The sequence below is a fragment of the Vigna angularis genome, chromosome 2 (genome assembly GCF_016808095.1).
Source record: "Vigna angularis cultivar LongXiaoDou No.4 chromosome 2, ASM1680809v1, whole genome shotgun sequence".
Lineage (NCBI taxonomy): Eukaryota > Viridiplantae > Streptophyta > Magnoliopsida > Fabales > Fabaceae > Vigna > Vigna angularis.
Window position 1 is genome coordinate 423,251 of NC_068971.1, and position 18,733 is coordinate 441,983.

General features: G+C 34.5%; 3 protein-coding genes across 4 annotated transcripts; 1 reads left to right on the forward strand and 2 right to left on the reverse strand.

Moving 5' to 3' along the window:
- The first annotated feature begins 364 nt into the window (after positions 1-364).
- Positions 365-6,365, forward strand: LOC108321605 (uncharacterized). Its single transcript, XM_017553416.2, has 14 exons — positions 365-524; positions 649-966; positions 3,275-3,412; positions 3,583-3,664; positions 3,835-3,911; positions 4,176-4,282; positions 4,629-4,743; positions 4,834-4,950; positions 5,046-5,137; positions 5,263-5,329; positions 5,415-5,493; positions 5,572-5,663; positions 5,771-5,914; positions 6,029-6,365. Exons 2-14 carry the CDS (start codon positions 721-723, stop codon positions 6,053-6,055), a joined length of 1,383 nt encoding a protein of 460 aa, XP_017408905.1. The 5' UTR covers positions 365-524; positions 649-720; the 3' UTR covers positions 6,056-6,365.
- A 1,487-nt stretch (positions 6,366-7,852) lies between these two features.
- LOC108321704 (glycine--tRNA ligase, mitochondrial 1) lies at positions 7,853-13,787 on the reverse strand. The gene is made up of 7 exons (XM_017553536.2): positions 12,745-13,787; positions 12,160-12,354; positions 11,849-12,073; positions 11,368-11,427; positions 10,521-10,601; positions 10,018-10,423; positions 7,853-8,277 (listed from the first exon to the last, which is right to left on the reverse strand). The coding sequence occupies exons 1-7, from the start codon at positions 13,729-13,731 to the stop codon at positions 8,045-8,047; spliced, it is 2,187 nt and encodes a 728-aa protein (XP_017409025.1). The 5' UTR covers positions 13,732-13,787; the 3' UTR covers positions 7,853-8,044.
- Positions 13,788-15,223: 1,436 nt separating this feature from the next.
- On the reverse strand, positions 15,224-18,005 carry LOC108321711 (14-3-3-like protein A). Of its 2 annotated transcripts, none has more exons than XM_017553545.2 (5): positions 17,853-18,005; positions 16,874-17,384; positions 16,667-16,789; positions 16,029-16,145; positions 15,224-15,497 (listed from the first exon to the last, which is right to left on the reverse strand). In XM_017553545.2, the coding sequence occupies exons 2-5, from the start codon at positions 17,351-17,353 to the stop codon at positions 15,447-15,449; spliced, it is 771 nt and encodes a 256-aa protein (XP_017409034.1). In that variant the 5' UTR covers positions 17,354-17,384; positions 17,853-18,005; the 3' UTR covers positions 15,224-15,446. The 2 variants fall into 2 exon arrangements, with proteins under 2 accessions (XP_017409034.1, XP_017409036.1); XM_017553547.2 differs by having other exon boundaries at positions 17,718-17,857.
- Between the last annotated feature and the right edge of the window lie 728 nt (positions 18,006-18,733).

Consider the following 18,733-nt stretch of genomic DNA (forward strand, 5'->3'; position numbering starts at 1 on the left):
ATGAGGGGTAACAAGAGCGTGGTAATGTGGTTAATGGTTAGTGGCACGCACCTCAACTAGTAATAAATTTATATACTATTTATCATACTGTAAATAAATATATAAGCAAATTAAGTGCAATATTTATTAAATAATTACCAGTGCGTTATTTTATTATTAAACTTTGGAAAGAATTGAAGCAGATTCAGTGCAGCAGTGGTCTTTTTTTTTTCATTTTTTTTTAATTTTAAAAAGGAGTTACACAATCTTATCCGAGGAAGCTTTTTAAAGGGCGTATATGATTTATATTATGTTATAATTTATAGAATTAAAAATAAATAATAAATAGAGGAATAAGAGACGGAAAATATCAAAATATTGTGAGTTGTTGAAATTGGCTATAAAAACGGGGAAAAAACGAAGGCAACGAAGAAAGAAGTTGAGGGAAGAGTAGAAGGAACGGAGGAAGAAGGAGGAAAAAACAGAGAAGAGGAAGAAGAAGAAGAAGACGACTCCTTCAAGAAGTGCGTGCATTGTTTCTTCAAGTAAGAGGACCTTTTCTTTCTTTCTTCACTCACTCAGAAAGAGGGATTCTTTTAATCAATTATTTATTATTATTATTATTATTATTATTATTAATATTATTCATTGATTTGAATATACATGTAGATGTGTGTATAAATAGATGGTAGCGAGAGAGAAGAGGAAGAACAGGAAGAAGAAGCATTGCTAATCAGGGAGATGGCGAGTTACGAGGCTATCAAGAACTTTGAGGATGATGAAGATGACGTGGAGATGGCACTACCCCATAGCCAGATCTCTGAATCAAGATCTCAAACATTTTCTTCCACCATTGCTCAAACCACTCCGCTTAACATTCACAACGTTCAGGAACAACCTTCTACCTCCTCCAGGAATCAACCACAGTCTGTGCCAAAACCTCCGCGTCTGGTTTCCCTCGACGTTTTTCGCGGTCTCACCGTCGCGGTAATCACTCTCATCCTCTGCTTTTTTTTTTTAATTTTTATTTTTATTTTTGCTGTTGAGAAAATAAGCGTTTGTTTTTTGTTGGTAGATTTGTTTTAGCTGTTATGTTAATCACTTAATCTGTCATGTTTAGGGTGATTTTTTTTTTAAGTTAGCCCCTGGATTTCGCGGTGGGTGTGGGACCCAACTTATCTCCGTTTCTTTTTGAGTTTGATACGTGATTAATTCTTAATTAGGAATTTAGTTACGCTTTTCAAAATGTGTTACGAGAAACATAACAGTCAAGGAATACCCTGGGAGGCTTCCTTCCTCGCAATTTTGGGAAGGGACAAACGACGTCGTTTTAGTCCTTTATTTTTTCTTTCTTTCCTTTCTTGTTCGATTTTTAAAGAGAGGAGGCTGGGGATTGTAGTTGCGCAATGCGAACCAGTAATCACTGATTTTTTAATGGTTGTTATGATTGGAGGGGAGGAAAGGATGATTGATTGAAAGGAGAGATTCTTGATGATATTTTCTTTTTTTCTGTGATGACTTTAATTTGTTATCGCAGAGAATCGAAATTGCAGTGCAAAGGTTGTGCACGTGTTAAAGCAACGTTGCTTTACTTTGAAGAAACGAATAGCGTTTGTTTGTTTGTTTGGTGTTATTTGGAGAGATGGTCTGTTACTCATCTCTTGTCATTTGGAAAGCCGTCCATATAAATAGCACTACGGCTACTTTGCCTCCTTTTTATCAAATTCCTTAATATTCTCCATTTTACTTTTAACCCAAACCAACATTTGCCACTTTTTGTTCTTATTTTATACATTTTATTTATTCTCTTATCTCAAATTGCATTCCTAATTATAAACTATTTGTTTTGACCCCCACCGTTTTTGGAGACTTTGGGTTATTTCTCTTTACTTTTTCTTCTGGGAGCAATTTACTTAAACAGCTTTACGGCTGCTTGCTCTTTAGAATAATTTCCACAATATTATCTGATTATAATTATAATACACTCAATATTTTTAATACCATTTTTATTCCTGTATATATTTTGGCGTATTAAATGAATTTTTATTTGTGTTTCAAATTCTTTATACGTTTTTACTTTCATCCTTCTTTTCCCCGAGAAGTTTTTAGGGAAAAAAATAGTTTTTCCAATTGTTGATTATTGATTTAAGAAATAATTTGTATGTCCCAATCCCCCTAATGTCGTGAACGGCCTCTTATTACTAGTTTTCTTTCCCGATTTTTATTTTTGCTTTTATGTCATTGAACATACAGGTTTAATCGTAGAAGAAAAGATTGTAAGTACTTAATTGATTCCTAAATGAGAATACGAGTGCTTGTTTTGGTTCTCAACCTTCTTTACACTTCAATCATAATTAACTAAAAATTTCATATGATATTCTTAACGAAGTTAATGATATATTATTAGTCAGTGATTTTTGGCCCCTCCAAAAACCGTTTGACAGTGAACGTCAGTTTTCTCGTGTAGTTCTGATTCGACCTAAGTTTAACCTCTTTTCACGCATGACTTGATACGGTAGCTCTAACCAAGACCACAAAAATAAACTATTGTAAATGGATTAGGATAATCAGAAATTTCCTACTGGTTTATCTTGATTAATTTTAATTCACTGATGCATCATGCAAAGAGTGGTGGAGGCAGCATAACGTGCAATCGGTTAGATGTAATACCGACTGGTCACCACTATGACCTACTTTTGTATTACTTTTTTGAATTGGTGATGACGAAGAAACGCAATGTTTGCCATTCGCTTTGGAAAACAGCATGATACACTGGATCATTGTACGTGTTACAAGTTACATGCATATCCAATGTTGTTGGCAAATATGCGTCACTGACTAAGAAGTCTAAGATGATAATTTCTTACATGAATTTTGTTTCAATAAACTCTATTAGACATTTGTATAAGTAATTATTTTTCATACGATATTTTCTTAGACTTTAAACATTGTTTGGTGCGCCTGATGAAATTAGTACGGATAAGATAAGCTGTCCTATTTAGTCATACGGTGTTTGGTGCGATAATGTAAGTTATGCTGTGTTCTGGTGAACATGACCAAACTATTGGATCTTTGATGAAAGATGAAGGTGTAATGACCTAAAATCTTAGAATTGATTAATCTATGAATATCAAGCGGATGGGAATCCCACGGGACCATTGGTATTTCATTTTTATGCGAATGGAGTATATGTTTTAGGAACACACGATATGTCTTAATATCTCAGACAGAAAATTTGTTTTTTTTTTTCATGTTTGACAATTGTTTACTGACATTATCATATTTTGATGCACAGCTGATGATACTGGTTGATGATGCCGGTGGACTCATTCCAGCGCTCAATCATTCCCCATGGAATGGTTTAACACTAGCTGATTATGTCATGCCGTTTTTCCTATTTATTGTTGGTGTTTCCCTCGCTCTCACATACAAGGTATGCAATTGGAACTGTTATATATCTCAAATATGAATATGAGCGTTGCCAAATTTCTTGCAGTTCTACGATCTAGATTGTTTTATGAAATTTAAAATAGAACTAGAATTTGTTGTGAAAATTTAATTATAAATATTTATATTAATTGTTCCATTTTTTTTCTTCAACAGAAACTGTCTTGCAGAGTCGATGCATCAAGAAAAGCAGGTTTACGGGCTCTAAAACTTCTTGTGTTAGGCCTTTTTCTTCAAGGTATTATTGACTAAATTTTAAGCTTTTTTAGAATGTTGTTTTTAATGGATGTCAGGCTAAAAAGATTGAATGTTGAAACAGGATAGTGTTTTTGTTCATAACCTCGTTTATGTAATACGTATATGTTACATATCTCTTTCAAATGTCTAATATTGTTGACCTTTCTGCAGGAGGTTATTTCCATCGTGTGAACGATCTGACATATGGAGTGGATATTAAACAGATAAGATGGATGGGAATACTGCAGGTATACTCTCTCTGCCAGGGTTCTCTTTGCTTCTCTTTGTGACTGGTTGTTGAGGAGAAAACTTCAGGTCTAATTGTCAGCTGTAACTTTTGTGTGCTCTCAAGAAATTTGAACACAAATTAAAATCAACTAATTGTTAACGATCTAATTATTTTCCCTTTTAAGTTTTGGTTTTTGGTCAATGGTAATTTTTATAGTCGTCCAACTGACCAGAAAGTTGAAGATTGTCATCATAATTTTGCTATTTTCTTCATTTGATATCAGAGAATTGCGTTAGCTTATTTGGTCGCCGCGCTGTGTGAAATTTGGCTCAAGAGTGATGATACTGTTAATTCTGGACCATCCCTCTTAAGGAAGTATCGATACCAGTGGTAAACTTCTGAACTGTTACTTTTTTACTTCACATTTGATAAATGCACAACAATACAACTCTTTAAACTTTGTGGAACACACTAGAATGTATTTCATTTTTCTTAATTATTTATTAGTTTGGTGCATGGCATGGCATTTTATTTGCAGCATGTCCATATCTGTTTTTACTCAACCATATTTTGTTGAGAAGGAATTCTTGTGTTCATTCTTAATGTTAATGCTTCTCCATTGAACCTGTTTCTCAATTTTATTTAGTGAAACTTCTCGTGTTTTTTTTTTCCCATTCATGCCCGTGCTTTTACTTTTCCATTTACTCTGTTTCCCAAATCTGTTTGACTGTAACAGGGTTGTGGCTCTTATAATTTCTTTCGTATATCTTTGCTTGCTATATGGATTGTACGTTCCTGATTGGGAGTATCAAATTCAAACTGAACCTTCTTCAGAGCCGAAGACATTTTCTGTGAGTATTGATTTCTCGTGTTGCTTTAAGTTTACTCGAAAGAATTTAACTTCTGTATTGGTTTAAAACGAAATAAATGTGATTTGTTAGGTTAAATGTGGAGTAAGGGGTGACACTGGACCAGCCTGCAACGCAGTTGGGATGATTGATAGAACGTTATTTGGTATCCAACATCTGTACAGGAGACCAATATATGCACGGACGCCTGTATGATCCTCTCTATTCTTATTTTTTCTGATCCATTATGCTAGTTATTTTGGCTTCTAATTTTTACATATTTTACCTTTTATCATTATCCATAGGAATGCAGCATTAATTCTCCCAACTATGGACCATTGCCTCCCGGTGCTCCTGCTTGGTGTCAGGCCCCTTTTGATCCCGAAGGACTCCTAAGGTGAACAACTCATTATGTCAGTCTCAGCGAGGAGAGAGAGAAAGAAAAAGTGACCAATATAGTTAATAAGAATGTTTGCTATTCTTTATTGTCCCTAATTTTGTATCCATTTTGTGGCATTATAGTTCAGTGATGGCTATTGTTACTTGCTTGGTTGGGTTGCACTACGGACATATTATTGTCCATTTTAAGGTAATACTTACTCTTGTATTATCTCTTTGCTGTTTTTGCTTGTAACATGTAAGTTACTCAGTTGTTTCTTTGTTGCTGCATGCAGGACCACAGAGTTAGAACCATATACTGGACGATCCCAACCTCTTGTCTTGTAGTTTTTGGCCTTGCGTTGGATTTATTTGGTAACTATTTCTTGCACAAGACCATTTTTCCGCTGCCATTTACGTCGTGTATAGATATTGACGTGGCTGTTCTTGTAGGAATGCATATAAATAAGGTTCTGTATTCCTTCAGTTACACGTGCGTCACTGCTGGTACTGCAGGCATCCTCTTTGTCGGAATATACTTAATGGTTAGATTTTATACAGAGATTTGTAACTTTTAAAAATTTGCCTTAGATAGCATCGTACATTAATATTTTTTGGAGGAATTCTTAGTTTTGGTTCCCACTCCTTGCAGGTTGACGTGTGTGGGTATAGACGATTGACTATTTTTTTGGAATGGATGGGCATGCATGCGTTGATGATTTATATCCTAGCAGCTTGCAACGTTTTTCCAATTTTCCTCCAAGGGTTTTACTGGGGGAGTCCTCGCAATAACATTGTAAATTCCTTGTCCTATGCCTGTTTGGTTATCATAATTTTCTGTCTTCACTTGCAAGTTTATATTGTTGACATGCTCTGATATGGTAATCTGATTGACCATTTGCCATGACAGTTGAAGCTAGTTGGAGTTGGTACATGAAGAGAGAGATACATACACATGGTATTGGTAAAGTTTATATACGGTGGACTGCGTCTTAAAGGAACAACTAACGTGAGGTGTTCATTATGATGATGAAAGTTTTGTTGGGGATTCATGTTCCTCTCATCTCTTGCAGGCGTCACTTGCATGCACCATGAAAATATATTTTAGTGTTAGCTAAATTTCTTGATATGGGGAAACCATTCTATGATTATATAGAGCAGCTTTTTGTTTATAGTACGACTGCCATATAATGTCTACTTTTATTACTCTATATCTTTGAAATCATAGAGTAAGCATTGGACCACGATATCCATGTATAATTTAGTTTATATATTTTTTTATTGTTACTATTATTAGCCTAGAAATGCCATTTTTTCCATACACAGCTTCTCTTCGTTTGTGTTATCCAAATAGCTTAATTCTTAATACGCAAGGTAACTAATCTCAAGATTAAAAATATTGTCTGCGTGTCTTTCTTTATTTGATAATTTAACTATTGAGTTAACAGAATTAAAGGATGTAAATCATTTTCCATCAATAATCAATCACATGCGACCGGAAGCATTAGTTGATTCTAGTTCATTCGTGCAAATCATCTTCTCTTTCTTTCGATGATTATTTACACTTATTGTCATAGAATAAAGATTTCGTGTGGCCCATTCCAGTCCAAAGGAAGAAAACGAATATGGAAAATTCGAAGGATGTAGACCAAAAAAAATGATAAAGATAAAGTGTCTGAAAAGCAAAACCTTATTGGGTCTTATCTTTTTGCCACCAATCACTCTGGGCTATCTAACAATCACTTGTAAGTGATAATATATATCTTGGGCTTTTTTGTGGTCGAAAAGTGTGGTTCAAGTGGGTGACCAACGATTCCTATCCCAACGAAAGGATAGAAGGTTGCCAATATACCACAGCCTTTCAGTTTTTCTAAAAGTGGGTCGGTTAACTAGAAATTTATATTTTTTTATTGATTAATAATAAATTTTCATTATCCAAACACATGTTTCCTTTTTTTAATAAAAAACTAATAAATTATAATTATAAAAGTAAATATAAATATTTTTTATAAAAATATATTTTTTATGTATTTGTTTGAAAATGGTCAAATTAAAAAACAATATTTAAAAAATAAAACTCATAAAATAATTATTTTAGTTAAAAGAAACCACTACTTATTAAAAAATAAAATAAAAATATATACTCTAAAAAGATAATGTTATTTATTTATAACAACTACCTGAAAAAGTACTCCAAATATACACATTACTAAGGTGGCAATTGCTTCCTAAGACTACGCATGCGTTTGCTCCTAAACCGCATCTAATATTGTTCTTGATATAATTTCAATTCATTTGTATTCTAAATTAGATGTTTATACAGCTGATATAATTTTTCCACACGTTATATACAAAAATTCTTTAAGATCTTATCTTTAAAGTAAAAATTCTTTTTCTTTCTTAAAAAACATTAAAAATTAACAAGAATGACTTTAAATTACAGAGATAAATAGCAAATTTCTTTAATATAAAATGCTATGAAAAAAAAGAACAAGGACGCAGCTACCTTACGAAATTTATGACAATGCTTGCTTCCGATAAAACCTGAACAAATAACGAAGTGGGAAGAACAATATCAGATAAAACCAAATTAAAAATATATCATTTCTAGGTTAAGGCATGTAGCATAACGGTATGAAGTACTCTTCAGATCCGCCGCCCTGATTGCAGTTAGAAAAGATAATAGCTTCTATCTCCAATGAGAAAAGGTGGAGACGCAATTAGAAAATCAGAATTTTGTCAAAATAGCATTTATCTATTGACTACAAACAATTGCAAATGTTCAAGAAACATTTAACAAAAGAAAGGGGTATCTACTAGTTGACAATCAGTAATATCCCTGTGGTTTGATTCACAGCTCAAAAACAACACAAAATTTGGTAACAGAAAACTATCATATCTCAACCTAGATGGCGACTATTAAAATTCAATCATCTGCAGATGTAGAAGAATGATGAGGTAAAGTTGACCACACATCTTCCCAAGTCCTATGGCCTTCAGTTACCTCCTTAACAACAATGGCAGCTTTTTCCACATCAACACGCACTTGATCCTTGCTGTCCCTCTCCCGAATAGTCACTGATGATGTTGAATCTACAGTGATAGCAAATGGCACGCCAAGTTCATCTGTTCTTGCATATCGTTTTCCAATTGATGTACCTACAAAACAGTTTTAGAAGATATTAACGAGTTCATAAACAAAAAGATAAATTAGTATTTGGGTTTTATAACAAAATTGGGATACATTATGAATGCAAGACACATTAATTTAAGAAAAAAACTCTTGAACAGAGTAGCGAAAGACCAAACTTTCACCCAGCCTAAAGCAAAGCCTTGCACAAAAAGGAAAAAAAGAAACAACACAGGTGAGTATGGAAAACCAAATCTGCCTCTCAGCCATACCCAATGTGATTTAGAAAAAATATTGTTCTCGCAAGGCAGTTTCAAAGATATTTTGGAATGGCTAGTATCCCACAGATCGTGATCAATGTTATATTAATAACTGTGGCATTATCCCCTGAATGAGGACATTCCTTCAGCTTTCAAATTATTCAATTTTGAGAAGCATAATTATAATAGTTTAAAAAACAAAAAATATTGACCTTTAAGAACAGGATCCTCGGTCTCTCACCCAAAATGTTGCATTTCTAATTTTGAAAAAGAAATTTGAGTAAAACATAGTTTGACAGCTTATTCAGGAAAACAGGGTGTGCCCTTGATCAATTTAGCTGAGTAGCTTTAGTGTTGTCGTGGTACATAATTCTGAGGTTTATTCGGCTCAAGAAAAGATTTGTGAAGCTTCGGAGATTGCTTCTATTTAGTGAGTATGTTGTCCCTTAAAGTGGGGATTACCTTAGAAGCCATAAATTGAAATTGAGAAGATTTAGTTGAATAACTATGCTCTCTCTCTGATTCATTTTACATTTGTCAGAATGAAGGATCTCTAATCTTCCAAGGCCCAAATTCTAAAAACCTATCTATATCAATATTATCAATATTGTCAAACTCGAGAGTTTGTGCTTACTTGTGGGAGCTTTATAAACTCGTAACTGTTTATTTCATATAAATATAAATAACATTATAATTTAATATTGATAATGTTATAAATATTTTTTTATTTTTTACAGGATTATAATTATTAGTTTATCATTATATATTTTTAAATATTTTTCTATTATAATTTTAATTGATTATATTTTATACTTCACATAAAAAAATTTGTTGAACTTAAATGTTAGCCCAAAAGTGCAGCATAATAAAAGGGAGGCCCAATAGTCCAGAATAATAAGAGGTTATTAAAACTGAAAAAGTTAAAACCCTAACATGTGCAGCGGGCCCTAAAAGTGAGGCTGAGAGAAAAAATGAAAGTACTGAGATATGGCAAAGCATGGAGGAAAATCATAAACAAAAACACAAAGATGGAGCAAAGCGTAGAAGATATCAGGAGAAATTGTTGGTGCAATAGGTGAATCAACATCAGCACCCAAAGCAGCCAGGTTCTTGCAAGAGAGAGCCAATGAACCATGAAAGCATTCCCTAGATGCGTTTTGCATATATTTTGACCTAGAAAAAAAGTCAGTAAAATTTCTAGCTAATTTCTAATGTCCAACTGAGCTTGCTGAATCTCATCTAAACTCGTGATTTCACTCGAGTTTAACCAAGTTTGCTCGAGTTTAGACAGCCTACCAAAAAACAACTCTACCGGGTGTGAGAATGTAAACTCGAGTTTACGAGTTGACTCGCAATTTTGATAACCATGATCCACATTGTATCCTAATTAACTTCTTCATTTTATATTTATTTATGCAATCATTCAAGTGTAAACTGTAAACCTAAAATATTTTTACATTATCAACTGGCAGTATATTTTACATATGAAAGAGAACGTCACCCACATACCTGTAGTGTCAATCTTATGTGAAATTCCAGCAGCAGTTAAGGACTTGGAAATGAGTTTAGCAACCTCCTCATACTTCTGATTCTGAACCAGTGGGAAAACTGTACACTTAATTGGAGCTACGAGTGGAGGGAAGCGAAATACATTTAACTGCTCATCACCCGCTTTGCTTGGCCTTGTGTAGAACGTGTGCTCAAAGAGGCAATAAATTATCCGTCCAATCCCAAATGATGGTTCAATCACAGAGGGTGTAAAAACTCGCTGGTGTTCTTTCTTTATTTCCTTTTGAATGGTCACCATAGTCTTCTTAATAGTCACATTTTTCCCAAGTGTACACACTTCAAACTCCACCTCCCCTTTTGATTCCAGAGCAGCCTTCATATCCAAAGCTTCTTTCTCAGGCATTGCCTGCAGAGAAGATTTGGAGAATCAAGTAATGAAAACAGCTCTTGTAAAAGACTCATGGTTCTATTAAAGACGCATAAAAGACAACAGCATCAATTACCTCAAGTGCTTCAACCACCATCCTCTGGTTTCCCTTGAATGCCAGACCCAACTCTTTTTTCACAGGAGTTATAACCAATTTCTGAAACAGTGAAAATCAACTTGATCAATGATGGCCAAAATACTTTTTTAGGGTTGTGCATGAAGTTGAAGGGACAAGTCGTGCATATCAAAGTAAGAAGCTCAGACACGCCTTCTCAATGGTGTCCCTGCCTCTGACACATATCGCATATTGGTGAAGTATGCAAGTTGAAAAACATTTCCAACATAGCATGAATAAGATTAGACATAACGAGTTAAAAACTCAAACTTATTGTGTAAGTTTGTATTATAATTATAAAAATAAGTACCATATCTTATATAATCAGGAAAATTTAGATTATATATGTATTATTAGGAAAGTTTTCATTTATTCTTGTATCATATCTTTATATAATGTGATCCTTTTATAAGTATATATATGTATTATAAGTGGTTAATTTGTCTTTAGAAGAATCTCAGTCAGCGTCCTTTTCTTTTAATGATGATCAAGAAGGGGATAAAATCTCTTAAACGAATTACAACTCTCTTTTCATTTTTTGAACATTAGATGGGTAGATTATATTACTTTGTATTGGGTAACAATAAGTTCATATTGTTATATTTGACTAACTTCTATTATAGATGATTTTGTACCTATAAATCTCGATTGTCAATTTAAATAATTCATGATATATATATATATATATATATATATATATATATATATATATATATATATATATATATATATATATATGCATGGTGCTCCGTGGTTGTGCTACATAGATATGCATAAGAGAAACAACAACTTCAGCATTAAATAGTACCTCCACTTCCTTAGGTTCTGAAAATTTTTCTTGAGCCACTAGTGGAACACCACTTTTATCCTGCGATATCAAAATCGAGCATTTTGAAAATGAATAAATTCACACATCATAAGACTATAATTATTTTTGCTTCAATATTAAATACATTTTACCCCATCAATATATAGCCATTCCTCAATGTCAATGTAATTTAATTTTAAGCGAAAGTATTCATTTTTAGCCAAATTAAATACTAGCTAGAGTCCAAATACCTAAAACTAAACTTATAGATGGTCAAGTGATGAAGAAACAAGAACCGGGAGAGTTCAATAAAAGGACAACTTGTTTTTTGTATAACATAAAACCTAAATGTGAACATTTAGTTAAATATGATATTTAAACACCATCAACCCTGAATTATAGCAACAGATAGTATTTAAAGTCAACAAAGAAAACACTGTGAACTACAATACCATTGCATAGAGTTAGACAAAGTGGTTACCGTGTGAGCACGCAAATCATAAGCAGATCTATCAGCAATTCCAACACACTCAATCCATCCATAGGAGCATTCAATCTCCGCATCCCAACAGTCAGCAGCATAGTGGGCCATCTCATTTGCAAGATGTTGCCTAAACCTCAATCGGTCCTTGTCTATACCAAGACGCGTCAAGAAAAGATACACTCTCCCAATGAAATAACCGAGAGTCTCGTTATTGACAATTCCCTGATGAGAACAAGCCATAAAAAAGCGGAACAAGAACAGAAGCTCAAAAACCACCATGATAACTTCAAACATGAAACCAAACCAACCTTGGAAACAGCATCACGAAGAGGAATCTTCTTGGCAGACTCTCCAGACATTTGCTGCTCCCTCGGGAACATGAAGAACTCCAAGTCCGCAACCTCATCGTACTTAGGATGAGACTTGTCTTGAGGGTCAACAAAGTGCTCAATCTCAGCCAATGTGAATTCGCGAACTCTGAGAAGCCCTTGCCGTGGAGATATCTACACACACAAAAACCATATAAACCCTAATTCATTCCAAATCCCATAAGAGTAAAGAATTTCACATTGCCACCTGTCGTGCAATTACAAGCATTCTTATTATTAAAAATCACGGCTTTCAACGGTTAGCAGCTTATGTTATGCTGAGATAAAATTTTCCATCAGCACTTACAAAAAAATAAAGAGTGAGATCAATTTCCCATACACTAGAACTAGTTTCTTGAAAAACCTTATTTATCTTAACTTTCACATTTTCTCCTCTTGTGGAGTAGGGTGGAAAACCTTATCCAAAAGTGCCTTAATGTTTAATTTAGAAAGTATCAAAATTAAACTCTTAAATCAACACAAACCAAGTTCGACAAAGCAACAGCAACTTCAAAACACCCTCACCTCATTCCTAAACGCCTGACCAATCTGTGCCGCGGCAAAAGGCAGTTTGTTCCCATTGTAATAATACAAATCCTTGAAGTTCACGAAGATTCCCTGCGCAGTCTCAGGTCTCATGAACCCAGGGCTCAACCCAGAGGGGCCAATGGAAGTCTGAAACATCAAATTGAAAGGGTAAGGGGCAGAGAGCGCGTTCTTAGTCTCAGGAGCAACAATCTCATATTCCTTAATCTTAGCGCCAAGCTCCTCTGCAGAGAGATCATCCAACGTGGCAAGCACATGCTTCAGCTCCGAAACCTTGTCAGAGGACAAGGCGAGATCACGCTGAAGCTTCTCGTTGCAGAAATCCTTGAGCAAGTGATCGGCGCGGTAGCACGTGCCGGTCTTCTCGTCCTTTACCATAAGATCGGTGAACTTGTCCACGTGTCCCGAGGCTTTGAGAACGACTTCGGGAGTGACGCATGGGCAATCCACCTCGAGCATGTTCTCTTCCAGAACGAAGTGCTGCCGCCAGAATGAGAGGACGTTGGATTTCACGGCGCAGCCGGGAGGACCATAGTCGAAGAGGCCGGCAACACCGCGGTAGATCTTGAACGACGGGATGTAGAACAAACGCCGCTCCAGGGTGTTCACCACAGCCTGCCTGAACGCCTCGCGGGTGTCGGAACCGCCGATGAGGGAGCGTTCGATGGACGTTTTCTCCAGCTTGAGCGCATTTAGGGCTTCGATGGCAGCGTCAATTTCCGTCTTGGGGGCGCCCGCGGCCTTGAGAGCGCGGACGGTGTTGCCCTGAGCCTCGACGGCGGCGTGCTTGTCGGCAAGGGATTTGCGGAGGGAGTCATCGGTGGCGGCCATGGTAGAAGATGACAGAGAGAAGGCGAATGTGAAAGTGGATGGAATTGGAAGTTGAGAAGATATTTTAGGTGAAGAAGATATTGCTATTGCTATCGCTCTCACTCTCACTCTAACTCTCACTAAATGCTTAAGCATACCATTTCGCAGGGACCAAAGAGAGTGTTCACTGGGATGGGGGAATACCAATGAACACAATAGGGTAATAATGGCTAAGTCTTTTTTGGTGTCTAATCAGACTGGGCCGGTTGGACTTCTTGTTTCAATAATCTATTCGGGGATTTTGCTTTCTGCACCTCCATATTAAATCATTAACTTATTCTGAAAAAAATTGATTTGGAAGGTATAATCTACATTCTGAAAATTTTGATCTAGAAATTTAGTTATGTTAAAAATATTTCAAAGTGAATTTTTTAATTTTTGAAAATTTCATTCTAGAATTTCGAGATCATGTTCGAGACTATATTCTGAATTAATGTATTTTTGAATTACATAGTTTAATTTATACAACCTAATACATGTTTTCAGATTTCATAATTTAAACTTCAAGTTATACGTTTCCAAATTATGTGATTAAAATTTATAATATATTTTTAGATTACGTAATTTAAAAGCATATTCAGGATTAATTATTTAATTCAGAAATTTATAAATAGATATAAAATTCATAATATAGTTTTGAATTAAAAAATTTATTGTAGATTTTAGAGAACAGTATATATTTTAAGGTTTTATTATCTAAAAATCTAAATTATAATAATTTAGACTTTTTTTAATATCTGGAAAAAATATAGACGAAGAAAGCATGGAAATGGAAGAAGAAATGACTATAGTTTGTGACAGCATCACGGATCAAATAATGTTAGTCAATTGTGAAATAAGCAAATTCTGAACATTCTACTATAGAAATGTATGTTCCTTTCTTCATCCTCTCAGTCAAATTCTTTAATAGAAATTGATAAATTCAGTTGATATTTGATATCGAGAATTCGGTGATATAAAAATTTATTACAACAGGTAGCATGTTATTTTTATAAACATTAGTACAGATTTATTTGTTGTTAAAGAACATTATATATCCTAGTTTTTACTCGTCAGCAAGCTAGGTTATTGATGGAGCATAGATCTTTTATTTTATTATTGTAACATTGAGCATAGCAATGATGCAATTTATTGAAAGTTATAGCACCAGCTATCTTATTTATTATTTCACATTAATAAAGATAAATCACTCACGAGACAAAGACGTTCATTAAAAAAAGAGACAAAAATATATTAAGCAATTTAAATTAATAATATTAATAATAAATATATTTCTATTTTTTCACAACAGGTACGTGTTTCTTTCTCTTTTTATTTTGTATCCTATCCAAAAAACAATGCACAAGGAATATTTTGAAAATAAAACAAAAATATCTTTTTGTCGAATTTGTCTAATTTTACAAAAACTCGGCAGAATTTAAAGACATGTCATAAAATAAAATATTAGCCTGGAACATATATTAAGTTTCAAGATAATTGAATTTGTTTGCTATAAAAGAAAGTTTGGTTAGCTCGATTGGGCCCTGCAAGAGATTCGGGAGCATAAAGAAAGAGGCATTAAATGCAAAAATGAATCTTAAAATTCATATACCCGCAACAATAAAAATTTTATAAATGACTAAACCACCAAGCCACATTCATCTCATCAATAAAACACAGAGAACCACTGAAACATTGTAAATCCCAAGCGCAACTCGCACTTGAAATTATGAAATTCATTAATACAATCCTACTATGGCACGCCACATTGGATCTATATTAATTTAGGGTTAATACATATCCCATCAACTACACATCACTACTGTCATGGCCTATTCACCTGGTTGCTTGGTTGTCTCCTTGATCTCATCCCCAGCATCGTCCTGAATATTAAAGGCAATTCAAGTGAAAAACTCGAAACATATACAATCTCAAACGGATGAGAAAAGAGGCAACTTAAAACTACTCCCTATATATCTAAACAAGCTATTAACAGCAACAGAAAGATAGTCAGCGCAATATATTTTAACTGTTAGTCATTATTTGAGTTGAGGATAACATTTAACTAGTCCATTGAGAAAAGCTTAAAGACTATCAAACTACGACATGACATCAACTGTATCAGAGAGGGTACTTAGTATTTCGATTTCCACAACTAGAATAATGTAAAACCCAACAAGTTTAGATTAGTTTTCAACTTTCCTATGCTGGAATCTTACAAATGAAAGGTTTATGTTGGTGTTCAGCTTATTAAAGAACCATATACCATGGCTTGTTCCTTTCCAATATAACTTTCTCCAACAATCGAGAGGAGATAACACAACGTGCCCAGAAAAAAATTCTACTCTGAAGTCTACAGTTAAATGCAAAACTAAAATATTTAGTACCATACAGTACAAGAGAGAAAGAGATACCGTGATGTCTGATGTCCACAAAGTCAGGTTGTCACGGAGAAGTTGCATGATCAATGTACTATCTTTGTACGACTCTTCACCCAATGTGTCAAGCTCGGAAATTGCCTCATCAAATGCCTGCCATAGTTAAGCATTTTTCCAAGATCACCAAAGGGAAAGCAGAATAGAGGAATGCAATGCATGAAGGAAAAAAATACATCAGAGTATCCATACACGTCATAACATGAAATGGGGCATTAACATTGTCAAACAAGGAAAAAGTAAATTTTAAGGGGTGAACAGTATTGAAAGCAGTATCACAATGGTAAGTTCAGATGATCTTCGAAAAAAAACATATGAGCGCATTTGATATTATTATATATTTTATGAATTGCATATGCTGTGACTTGTGAAATGCATTTTTTAACTTCTCTGCTCAAAAACTGACTTTTCAAAGCAACACAGAATGAGTGGACACAACAGATTCCAGTGAATCAAGACACCGAGGAACTTGAGCACCAGCTGATTAGAAAATCAGACCAATCAACAAAGACTGAAGTCCACACACGACAACTCAAACAATTTTTAAGCCATGAACAATTGAGACATACCAACAACAGCAAGGAATTGAAAAAGACATTAAAAGGCTTTAGATATACCTGCTTGGCAAGATTACAAGCACGATCTGGTGAGTTAAGGATTTCATAATAGAACACAGAAAAGTTGAGAGCAAGTCCAAGCCTAATAGGGTGGGTGGGGGCCAGGTCAGCAAGAGCAATATCCTGCATCAGATGAACACAAATTTTCAGTTCAGCTACGAAGTAGTAACAACTACCATTCCATAAGATAAACAACAGTATACATACCTGAGCGGATTTGTAAGCAAGCAAAGTACTCTCTGCAGCATCTTTCCTCTCTGCCCCAGTCTTAAACTCGGCAAGGTACCTGTGGTAATCACCCTTCATTTTAAGGTAAAAGACTTTACTTTCGGGAGATTGAGCAGAAGGGATGAGGTTGGACTCGAGGAGGTTCAAAATCCCATCACAGATCTTGCTGAGTTCGGTCTCAATCTTTCCCCTGTACTCCTTTATAATAGCCACGTGGTCCTCATTGCCTCTGCTCTCCTCCTTCTGCTCAATGGAGGATATAATCCTCCACGAAGCCCTCCTCGCCCCAATCACATTCTTGTACGCCACAGAGAGAAGATTCCTCTCCTCCACAGTCAACTCCTCAACCTCCACAGTCTTCGCTACCTTCTCCATGAACTCAACCATCTCCTCATACCGCTCGGCCTGCTCGGCCAATTTCGCCATGTAAACGTTCTCTTCCCTGGAAGAATCTGCCATTTCTCAGATATGCGGACCTCACCACGTAATCCTGCAATGCAAAATTTCACTACCTAGAATCACTTCTTAGTTAATCAGAATTTATTCTAGATCTAAAACTAATTTAAATTTTAACAATTTTGAGTATAGGTTTCCCACTGAATAAACAAAATTACTCCCAATTTTATAATTACTAATTTATTGTACAATAAAGATCAGTTTCACTATAACTCGATACACAGAAAAATCCGTTTATCGAATTAAACTTTTTTTCCCGTACGAAGAGGAAATTGGACTACATTCAAATAAACGAAATGATATGAAAAAATAAATCTAGGAAACATGAATATAAACAAAATTAGGAGTGAGTGGTGAGACTGAAAACCTAGAAATAGAAGATGCAGATCTGGATGAATGAAACCTAGGAGAAACAAAATACAGAAAAAATATAGGCGGAATGGAAACCCTAAAAAGAGATGAAAGTGCGGTGATGAGGTAAGAGAGAGGGGAGAGAACGAACCTGTGAGAGAGAGGATGAAAATGAATAAAGGGGGAAAAGTTCCAAAGATGAAGGCGTTGATATAGGAGAGTATAGGTCCAATGACAATCTGACACGTGGTGGTTGGCGGAGATTCCGTGGGAAGTGGGACGCGTTGACCTGTGTTGCGGAATGTGAATTAGTAGAGTTGCAGTGGATGAGTAGGGTTGTCTTTGTGGTTTTCTGTACAATAACTTATAATTATTTTTTTCTGAACAAAATTAAAATTTTTAATAGTAAATAAGTGAATAATGGTATATTTTGAATTTTTGTAATTTAATCATATAGTTTTTACTGATATTGTAATACCAAATTATTAGGTTTAATTAAAATTCCTGAATATGTATATTCTTAGTTGGATTGAAGTGGGCCCATCCTCGCCTTCAATTCACGGTAACATACATGGTGCTTTTGTTTTTTTTGTTTTTTATGCCAACTTTTCTTCTGTCTTGCGTGCGTTTTCACTGGACCCAACAAACCACGAGTTACTAGTCATAAAACCGATGCATGCATGTTTCCACAATGTTGCCAAATCTTGTTATTATTAGACTTAATAATAATTAATTGAATATTTCTAGTTTAGATTTTCATTTAATTAGGTGATAATGGTTTCTCATTTTATATCACCATCTTGATCATTTTATTTTCAGGTGTTTTAAAGAAATATTTTTTTAATTAAAAAAATATTACATTGTATAAAATAATCAATAGTTTTATTGTTTTGATTGAAAATACCTTTTATAATTATATAATAAAATCATCGTTTACGATAACAAAAAAATGACAATCTTATTATATAGTAAATTTTTAATTAAAATAAAAAAAAACAACAATTATTTTTATTAATTATAATGTTATTTTCT